Source organism: Cydia fagiglandana, chromosome 7, assembly GCF_963556715.1.
Source record: "Cydia fagiglandana chromosome 7, ilCydFagi1.1, whole genome shotgun sequence".
NCBI lineage: Eukaryota > Metazoa > Arthropoda > Insecta > Lepidoptera > Tortricidae > Cydia > Cydia fagiglandana.
In genome coordinates this window covers 3,036,984-3,048,534 of record NC_085938.1, presented here as the reverse complement: position 1 = coordinate 3,048,534, position 11,551 = coordinate 3,036,984, and the positions used below count along the sequence as shown (strand labels likewise).

The 11,551-nt window shown below is 35.7% G+C and overlaps 1 protein-coding gene across 1 annotated transcript; it reads right to left on the bottom strand.

Annotated features, from left to right (window-relative positions):
- Positions 1-613: 613 nt before the first annotated feature.
- Positions 614-11,188, bottom strand: LOC134665714 (cytochrome P450 4C1-like). The gene is made up of 9 exons (XM_063522682.1): positions 10,995-11,188; positions 8,582-8,671; positions 7,987-8,100; positions 7,218-7,400; positions 6,423-6,668; positions 3,925-4,114; positions 3,333-3,484; positions 1,703-1,882; positions 614-876 (listed from the first exon to the last, which is right to left on the bottom strand). The coding sequence occupies exons 1-9, from the start codon at positions 11,152-11,154 to the stop codon at positions 689-691; spliced, it is 1,503 nt and encodes a 500-aa protein (XP_063378752.1). The 5' UTR covers positions 11,155-11,188; the 3' UTR covers positions 614-688.
- Positions 11,189-11,551: the final 363 nt, after the last annotated feature.

Sequence of the window (11,551 nt, the reverse complement as noted above, 5' to 3'; positions counted from 1 at the left end):
AACGACAGCTGCACTACTGTCAATTTTACTATGGAAATTAACAATGACAGCGAGGCGTTCAGTACCAGTAGTGCAGCTGCGGTTAGAAATGGAATGTTACCATAACGCAGTACTCTATGAACGACACTCATTTCATCCAGGAAATTGATAGTGACAGCGTCTGCGCGAATAATAATGCACCTGCAGTTGCCATCCCAATATCACCACTGTGCTGTAGATTCACAGATAACAGCAGTAACTTTTATTTACAGGATAAAGGTGGATCAAGAAAATTGACAGATACAGCGGCGAAAAGAAAGACACCACAAGAGTGATGCAGCTACAGTTGAAATCCGAACATCACTTTTATACAAGCTTCTGGTGATCAGAGGACTGGTTACTACTTTATTAAACAGATCCAGCACAGCTATCCAACGTGGCAATGCGGCAAAGCTTCTGGACAATCACAACCACAAGTTGTGGTTTTTTATTGTTCTAACAAAAATTAATAAAATTTAGTGATACCTATTTGATCTACCTATTGATCTTGAGTTATAGATAGGATCTGGAAATCTATTCACGACTACTTATATACAATTCTTTGTAACTCTCACGCCCATGTCTTAGGGCGAATTCTTTATTTAGGTATAACTCAATAATTTACATAGTTTATTGTATTTCATATTTTACTGTAACTGTATATTCACTCCTATAAACTACATTCTCTAGGCTCTAATCTAACAACGTAATCTTCTACAGGCTTCATCATTATGTCAAACTTAACTCTTAAAGGCGTATCATATTCCGATTGGTCCAGGCCCTTGAACGGTAGAACCTTGTATTTTCTAAGTAAATTAGCTAAAGCAGTCTTCATTGACATCATTGCGTAGTTATAACCTGAAACAAGAGTGCAATTAGAAATCAATGGACAGATAACAATTTGCTTGATACATAAGTATCTAAGTACATATTTTAGCTTCACCAATAAACTTAACAAAAGAGTTCAAAATGGCATTAAAAATAATTAAGTCCAAACACGGATAACGACGCATCGCTTTAATGCATAGTTCCGTCGATCATTGTATGTTCTTCATACAGTTCCTCTATCCTCTTTACAAATTTCGTCTTTATTTCAACTACTATGACTTTTATGAGTATGTTGCCTTGAAATCTTAATAGAGAAAAACAATCGCCACAGGTGAAATATCATTGACGAGTTCCTACGATTTCCCCATTCGTTTTCGTTGATGTTATTTGTGAAGCCCTACCCTTTCTATGAAAAAGTCATTTTCAAAATCAGCCGACATCGAGGAATTGTGAACCAAGAATCCTTGAACCTAACGTTCTCAGGCACTTCAGGCATATTGGAACTTCTGCAGCAATCTCTCTCTCTTTGGTCGGTCCCTCATGTCTGAGGATCGTGGTCAGTATCAGGGTTGTATCTGGAGCGGATGATCTGTCTCCACCGGTTTCTATTCAACGCGTCTCTGATGACCGTGTAGAAAGCAGAGGATGACGAGTCTTTAACTTAACTCTGCAGCAATAGTAATGGACAAAGTGGCTGGAAAAAGACCTTCTGGTCGTAGAAAAGCATCGTTGCTGCGCAACATCCAGGAAAGGACCTTTTCCTTTTCAACTTTTCCAAAGATCGGGAGAAATATGCAGAGCCGACTGTCAACCTTCGCTGGTTGAAGAGGCACTAAAAAAGAGAGAGAGAACTTACCAAGGCAGTTTCTAGGAGCGTGACTGAACGGCGTGAACTGCACGGGATGCTTCAAAGGACCCTCGAGGAACCGCTCCGGCCTGAACACGTCCACGTCGTCTCCCCAATAGTGATTATTGCGATGGATACCCCAGATGTTTAGGAACACAGAGACGCCTTCAACAAGGGTTGTCCCGTTCGCTGAAAAAAAAACAACATCTTATACTTATACTATCAAACAAATTTAATAATTTAGTGTGATAGTTTCATGTTGTAAATTCGTTTTCCAAAACTGATCGATCTTATTTTGACGTTAATCGCAAAGTCACATTGCACCAATAGTGAGGTTATTTGGGTCAATTTTCAAATAGGCATTTTTTGCTGTCCCACGGCTAAAACTCGAAGTCCATAGGACTAAAAGACTGGGTATGTATATATTTTCATTCAGTGTATTATAAGCTTTAAAAATCATGCACAACTGTACCTAAAATATTATTTGTTCCTGACAAAATCACATTTGAAGTTCCAAAAACGGCGAAATTTGCCGTTTTTCGCGTGTCCCAGTGGCGGCATAGCGCAATAAAAAAAATCATAACTATGGATGTAGGCAACGTATTATAAACAACTTTGTATTTCTATAAAGAGCATTTTCTAGAGAATTGATTTAATCATATTGATAAATTAATGCGTTATTTAATAAAACAAGGGAAGCCTTTTTATCGCTGTCCCGCGCGGCACCTGTTTTGTTATGACTTAAATATACCCCCTATAATCTACTTTGTCTATTGAATAACGGTTAGATTAATATTAAGACGCAATAGTGCGGTTAGTTGGGCATCGATTGACATGAAATGTAGACCCGGAAACAGTTTAATTTATTTAAAAACAGATAGAAATCTCTTTCGATATATTTTGGTACGACTACAATGACATTTGTATGGACGCTTAATACGTTGGTACATAGTTGGAATAAAAATGTTTATTTTATAATAATAGTTGCAAATATAGTGTTAAAATATATAGTAAAATAAATAAGTGAATCGGTTGTATTGTGTAGGAAATATCGCTAAAAAATATTATTGGCGACATGTCGCGACATTTGTATGGCGACATTTATACGGCTATTTTGACCGTATAAATGTCGATTGTGGCATACAAATGTCGACATAGTGCCATACAGATGTCGAGAAGGTGTTATACAAATATCGCCAGGGTCTTATAAATGCAACAAATATAATAAATAGTGGCATATACATGTTGATACTGCCATATAATGTCGAAAAAATGCCTTATACATGTCAAAAGCGCCTTACAAATGGCTAAATAGTGTCATACAAATGTCGATCTTTAAACGTCTCTTCAAAAATTGACCCATTTAAACCAGAGGTGAAGTGAGGGCATTGTTGACGCGATTATGATGCTCATTTCATCACTTATTTTATCAAGGAAATTTGACAGTCACAGTTACAACCTCACCTTGAGTAACAACAAGGTCCCGTTAGCATTCAGTTTCAAGGAAACTGGTTTTTGTGCCACTTTGTATCTTGTCATAGTAATAATTAATATGCCAGCGATTTAATTAGGGATCTCATAACATAGTCACTGAGATAAGGCAATAATCACGAAAATCAATTAAAATTTAAGAACTTACGCAAGACGACATCGTTGTTGACTTCTCTTACGATGACGGGAACCGGAGGGTACATCCTTAAAGATTCCTTGATCACAGCTTCCAAATATTTCAGACTCGGTAGGTCCTGTACTGTCAGAGGTCGGTCTGAATCGCCGAAGACTTCTTGCAGTCTGTGGGAAAAAGAAATATGTTAATAAATAAAAAAACGCCTTGATTCTTGTGATATCTACTTCATAACTTGTCACAGGATATCAGTGTAGGTAATTATAATATAGCTGCTACAATTTGCGGAAAGATATGTATACTATATGTAGTTACGAGCCCCGATGCATACGTTTTTATCTAAGTAGACAGACCATTTTTTGAGGTTCTCGCGTTTGTACAAAAATAATGTTTTAGTTTAAAAATCACAAATATTTCATGCTTATACTAATGTAAAGCGACAGAGAGGCAACACGTCGAACGTGGTTCGATCACGGTGTGCTTTGGATCAGGTCTAAAGTCCAGAGTATAGTACAAGCTCTCTCGCGTATGACACGAGTCCTGTGCCCAGGAGAAGGAGTGGAACGTATAGGTGTTAGCTGAATTATTTTTATCATCCTGTACTTACTCTTGATATACTTTAGCTTGTATCTCCTGGAACCTGGACAGGAGGACAGTCGTGAACGCCGTGCCAACAGCCGAAGTGTCCGTTCCAGCCATGATTAGCACCATGGTTTCCTCGCAAAGCTCCAGGTCCGTGTATCCCTTCTCACCCCCGGATTCCATGATCAGCATTTGTAGGAAGCTGCGTTTATCATCTAAAAAAAATTGATGGTTAGAAAAACCGTCTATCAGGTAAGACCGTCTGACATGCTCTTTCGTCGCTTCTTAAGGAGTTAACAGACTGATCAACGTCACGCAGCAGAGTTCTATGAAACTCTAGTATATTATTTAGCGAACGCTTTTACGCTGACAGACGGTTTGGTGCAACCGACCCTTAAGGTGACAGTCCATTTCCAACGACAGCTGCATTACTGTTCATTTTAGTATGGAAATTGACAATAACAGCGACGCGTTCAGTACCGGTAGTGCAGCTGCGGTTAGAAATGGAATGTTACCATTAAGGATGACTCACGTTAGACCGAACCGTGTCCGAGCCGGAGCTTCAGACGCATCGTTTTCTATGGAAAGGGAGTATGGAGACGAACGATCTAACGTAAGTCATACTTAAGTCTTGTGTTTGTACACATACTCCTCTTACAGGTAGAGCAGAAGGATCGAAGCTTCGGACGGTCTTCTCAACCAATTTTTTAGGGTTCCGTACCCAAAGGGTAAAACGGGAAGGGTATTACTAAGACTTCGCTGTCCGTCCGTCCGTCTGTCACCAGGCTGTATCTCACGAACCGTGATAGCTAGACAGTTGAAATTTTCACAGATGATGTATTTCTGTTGCCGCTATAACAAAAAATACTAAAAACGGAATAAAATAAAGATTTAAGTGGGGCTCCCATACAACAAACGTGATTTTTGACCGAAGTTAAGCAACGTCGGGCGAGGTCAGTATTTGGATAGGTGACCGTTTTTTTGCCGTTTTTTACATTATGGTACGGAACCCTTCGTGCGCGAGTCCGACTCGCACTTGCCCGGTTTTTTTTATCACATTGACCATTCCTTCACCGAAAAACTAGTAGTGAGAATCAATTAACCTTAGATTTTCTTACCTTAACCTACCCATTAGAAAAGTAACTAATTAAAACTAAATCTTATATGTCCGATATTTTCAAGGTATCTAATTGAGGGTCACACATAATGCATACGCTTTAAGAAACAAGAATAACAACTTTCTATGTTTTTGCGAGCAAGTGTGAGAACCGTGTCAAGGACAGCAACACTTATTACGGCATCGAGTTAAATATTCATTAAAATATTAGTTTTAATATGTTGAATTTTGTTGTAAATATACTGTATAAATGGCTAGCAAAATATATATTATTTCTGGTACAAAGTGACACAGAAATCAAATTCCTTGGCCGTAGTGTAACAAAAAATTCTAATAAGTCTAACTTTCATTTATAAGTACTCTGCATAGCACTATAATTTTAGTATTTATGAAATAGCTAAGCCAAGGGATTTGACGATTTTTTTAAAGAGAATTATAATTTAATGTATGTCCTAAGATACTGGAGCAAGCTGTGGTTACCTATAATTGGACAAACGTCTACCTATAATGTTATGTAAGCTACTGATTCTTTTTTCAAAATATATAGTCTGTTGGTTTTTCAAAATATATATAGGCCGGTAGCTTGAACATGTCATGCTCGCTTAAAAGTCTTTGCTTACGGTGGCGTTGTTGATCGGGTCGCCACTTTCCCGAATGAAGGTTGAGGGAGGCGATGGCTGAGATACGCGTCATACTCGTGAACGGGTGCTGTTTGTGGAGACTGGTCTGTTAAGCTAACACGAGCTATTATACTTAGTAACTTTTATTAATTAATTACAGTGAGACGCCTCATTCTGTTCTCGTATGTTTCTTTTCTTTTAATGAATGTATTAATTATACAGGATATTGACTCTTGGAGACCCTATACATCTCTAAGGATAACTTGATAAACTATATAATCTTATAGTTCTGACACCTAGAGACATTTACACCTCTAAATATTATAGATTTTTTGTGTGTGTTTTTTTGTCTGTATTTTGTATGTAATTCGACATTAAGAGACCATATACATCTCTTAGTAATTGTAATACGTTAGATTGAATTGTTAGTTTTAATTTATAAAATTGTTGATGTTATTATTTTTGCTTTTATGTAAATTCAATGTTGACGTGTAAAAGTGCCCTTGTGGCCTATTTGCTGAATAAATGTTGATATTTGATATTTGATATTTGGTGACTCAAAAAAAAAAACAGACTGTATAAACCAGTACGATGACAATATTTTCCGTCACGAATTTCGCGCGGCGCGCCATATTCCCTCGCCCTTTTATGCCTTTACAAGGCAGAGGGAATATATTTCCCATTTTAAACTTTATTACAAAGTGATTGGGTAAAATTTTGCATAACTTCTGACACACTTATAAAGAAATAACAGTTTATTCCACATTTTAAATACAAAGTACTTACTCGCATCTTCTCCATGTAAAGCCAGGTCATTCCTCTTCCTCTGAATGAGATCATTAATAAAGCCATACAAAACTTTTCTATGCTTCACAAACTCCTTGTAGGTCGGTGTCGACTTATATATGATGTCCGGGTGTAGCCAGGGTGTGGCGATCCTTTTCGACACCATATCCGCCAGTTTTTCAAATGATTTAAGGAACGGTTGGTCGGTATCAAATTGGGATCCTAATTGTACTCCCATTACGGTTTCTGAAAAAAAACATTTTTTTTTAAACGACAATAATTATTAATACATATTTGTATGTAATTTTCCATATAATAAGTAGTATTTTACAAACACGTTGTGTAATGTGATAGTGTCATCTCAATAAAATATTTATCCTTAAAGCACAATAAAATAAATAAATTTAAAAATTATAACACAACTGCAGTTTAAAAGCGATCGCTACAAATATTTAGTTATGTACAGTTACTCAACATGAATGTAAATTTTTAGTATCGTGACTGTACCTGCATATTTTATTTCAATTGCAGTCGGGTGACCATGATGTATTCAAATTTTCCCATTTAAAAGGTCATATATTTAATTTATAATCAATTGGGAAATAAAATTAGATATTTAACCCAAAAAACCGGAGATCGATAAAAAAATTATGTATGTTATCAGTACCCCAAATGGTGGGAAAACGCCGACGATAGGGTTGAGTGAAAAAAACGAGGTGAGGCCTTTGCCCAGCTGTGGGACACCAAAGTAGGCTATTAAAAAGATCTGTAATTTTGTAATAACTCAAAACTTACCACAAATAGAATCGAATGTGTACGTAGTAATATATTTCCATACAGACACATTTTCATACGCAGTTTCCTTCAGCTGTTTCGCCATGATGTGACTCTGTTTGTCGAATACTTCCACGAATTGGTTCAGATTCTTCATGCTGAATGTTGGGGCTAGAATCTTCCTTCTAGGCCGCCAAATACTTACTAAAAAAAATTTTACAAATTAAAATCTAATTCAGAGATTAGTACTGAAAAGTCGGGTTACATTGACCCAACGGCGGGTAACTTAGTCCTTATTTATTTAGCACATAAAAAAGGGTGTAATAGAAAATTCAAAAACGGAAATCAGATTGGAAATTCAATAGCTACTCGTGCGCGGGTTATACTGAAAATTTCTAGATCCATTAAGAAATTAATCATATTATTTTTCCTGTGACTTTGAACGACTTTCAAAGTGGTAATTATAACAAGCTTTCGACTTTCATGCTATAATGAAGCCCTTTTCTCGTGCGGCAGAGTACAAATGGCGGACTTAAGGCTTTAATGCATTCTCTACCAGAGGGGTTGGTCTATGCTACCAGATGGACGCGATGACTGGGGCAAAAAGACGTTTGTTAGGTGCAGGTTTTATAATTGAGAAATTTTAACTATAATTATCACTACCTACTATTTATAAAATAAAAAACGAATTAATAATTATGTTATGAAAGGATTAGTTAATAATTATTATAAAAATATATTTATAAAAAAATATATACATTGTTTAAAAAAAAAGGAAAATGTCACTTACCAGGTGCAAATATGCTTCCGTTTCCTATAACAGTTCGAATGAACTTCATTGTGAAGTTATCTTTCTCCACACATGACTTCATAATAACTTCGGCTGATAATGGATCAGTTACGACTGCAACATACAAAGAAAACATATATATTATATATTAAACAAATTTCAATTAAAATTGTAATTTTCAATACGCGTCTTTTGCTGAATCATCCGGGCAATTCATTTTGTGGTTTAGTTCGGCCAAGAAAAATAAAAATTTGCACAAAAAATACCGAAATATTGAAACCACGCATTTCTGAGGCCAATAGAAGGAAAAAATGTTAGATTCTGTTCGGAAAGAGACGAGTCGTAGAATGTATTGGGCCCCATATATGCCCCTTAAATTGAAAACCCGACTTCATAAGTTGCCTTACCACTGAGGAAGAGATGAAAGGAAATGTACAGGAGTGAACCAATAGCATCGGTATACATTACAATCCACATCTCTTCTCCACTTCGCTCGATTTCAACTAATTACTGGTTGACTCCCTTTTCATCTCCGCTCATATTTGTCTCAATGGAAAGGCAGAAATTTCTCTGTTGTTAAATTTTTTTGACTTACCTAAGTATAGCTTATGGACCAACCAAAATGTGGAAAGTCCTCCCTGAGCGGTGGCGATTCGTCCCGCTTTTTGAAATAACTGCATAACATCTGAAATAAATTAAAAATGCTGTTTAATTATACATAATATTTTTTACTCTGTAACATGCTTATACAAAAAAACAACACAATGGTGATGAATTGATACTGATCATATATATATGTATAATTGGCCGCCCGGTACTCGCACTGAACATAGAATTTGAATTAGATTGCTGTTTCTAAACTAGCTCGGTCATTCAACCGCACTTATCACAGCATAATTATGTTAAATGTTAATTATTGTTTATTTCCTTTGATAAAATTATAGGGCATCATATTTCAAAGATAGTTTATCAGTTAAATTTAATGTCACGTTTCATCACAAGCTTTTGTTTGTCAAATCTCGCGAATGATATTCAGGTAACTTTTATCAGACTGACAGTTCAAAAATGACAATCGAATGTCAGTCTTACTCATTGAAAATAGAATACAAGTTTGAAGTGTCGTATGTGGGAAAATATCTCCCTTAGTCTAGTAAAGGGTTAAAACCGTTTACAATGACCCATTTAGCTGATATTCAGCATCTATCGTAACCTAAAGCTACGTTCGGGTTCAGACTATACCAGCATTACTGTCGCAATATATGGATCTATATTTGAATCCCTAAAGTCTTTTCTCCTATCTTTGCATTCCCTAATATTGTTTGTCATAATGATCAGTTGTCCTAACTCTAAAAACCCTAATTTTGTTTTCCCTAATTATTATTTACTTATCCTAATGTTATTAAGCATATTCTCTTTTTTGCAAGGTTCGCAGTTCTAACCCTAACCTAACCTACTTTTGTAGCAGCAAGTTCTAAAACCTAACCAGTTTTCAGAACCTCATATTATGGAAAATAATCGTTATGACAATTGATCGTGAGGGCATGTTCCCATTAGGACAAACCAGTTAGGGTAAGTGACTTTAGGACAAACGTTGTTAGGGATTCAGAATGACGCCCTCGCAATATTGCAGTACTGTACCATCGCCCACGTTATTAACTGTACATCGGTGGACCATATGCCTTTTGTAATGAGGTCCACCGATGTACAGTTAGAAGTGTCACTGACACGACATTATATTGTATGCAAGTTCTTGAACCATCTAAATGGAGGCTTACGTGATATAACCGATATATTATCCAGTAAAGGTATAAAAAAACTTGTACCTATAAAAAAAAGATAATGCTCAATAAATGGTCGAACGTCATTAATGTCCCTGACTGGTAGCATTGACATTGATCTTTACGAATCCTTTCTAAGTGTTATAAAATTTGAATTTATTTGAATTATTAATGTTATGTATTGAATATTAATTCTGTAGTCCTTTGAAATATAAAGGAAAGTGTGCTACGCTTGTATTTTTCACTAAATGTTGTAACTGAATTACGAGACACATGACTCCGTCACCAAAAAGTCGCTACCATACAATCGAATATAGGAGGTTCGTGTCCTGTCACGGGCGCCAGATGATGAAAATTAATGAAATGAAATGAATGAGGTTGTCTGGAAGAGATCGCTTTTTAGCGAATGTTGTTTAACCTTTTCTTCCTGTATTATTTGTATTGTATTGTATTGTAAAATGCTTGAAAATGACATAAATACGAACGAAAAGAACATTCAGCCATTTATTTCAGAAAAAATATAAATTTAATTATTTGACACGGCTGATCTCAAAAGAGTTAGCAACAACTGTTATTTTAAAACGACGTGCTTAAAGCATGAAGCGTTAATTTGACATCCTACATTTTGTAATTCAATCTTAGTTACCATTTTATATATTTTCATGTTATTATGTTTTAATTTTAATATTATTGTAGTTGCACGTTTGTTTGTTGTTGTTGTTGTTCATGTAGTTTTAAGTAATTTACCTATAATATAATAATCCAAACACAATGTAAAATTGTTATATGAATTAACAAATACTTAATATAAATTACCTAATCCGTTTACACGGTTTTTTATGGGTTAGTACGTAATTAATAATTCTAAACGTTGTTTTGTATTCCAAATACAAAAATCGTATGAAAGCTAGATGATTGGTTTGGTTAAGCGAACTACCTATAATTTCAGTATCTGACAGAGTGGCACAAAATACGCTGTCAAAAAAATTAAGGAATATTTATCTTAAGGGTTCTTCTTCTTACACTTCTATCAAAAATTAAAATTACAATTATTTACTAAACTAAAACAAAACTTTTTTTTAAATGTTATGATTTAGCTTTGAAAGACAAACGCAAACTTTGTTATAATGATCAACAATATGCAGATGCGCAAAAAGTTTTTGTCAGGGTTTTCAAAAATAGAGCTTAAATACTAAATAAAAAATAAGTAAAAAAACTTTAAAAGCTTACCTTCATGGTTTCCGCCCAACAAATGCGCATGTCCAATAACCGGCAACTCCTGCAAAGCTCCTGAGGAGATCTCCTCATTCACCTTGCGTATCCTCCTCCTCTGCCATCTGAAGTACACCGCCCAGAAAACAGCGGCAATAGCCAGCAATTGCCAAAACATGATTAATTAAAAACACTAAAGTCACTGTTATTTCTCAATCGGCACTTAAACTTTCGGTTTAAAGATCTTTCCTTAAATTTTCACAATTATTTAAAATAAATTACTTAATTTTTTTTACGCGACTGTGTGTGTCGGCGTCTGTTGCAAGAATCGCGTGTGGCTGTCCCCTTTCAGTTATATGTATCGACAGTTGTCTACGTGCGTTCTTGACGTTGTCGTCTAGTGACGTGACAAGTCCTGCGTTAGTTAAATAAAAAACATCCTTCGCCTAATGTCACTAGTTTCATTAAGGAGAGATTAGCCACGTGATAAAATAGGTGTACAGTTTAACACCGCGCGACTGAAAGAAAGATGTCATTATCACGCAACCACGGAGACAATTTTTTACTATCGTCAT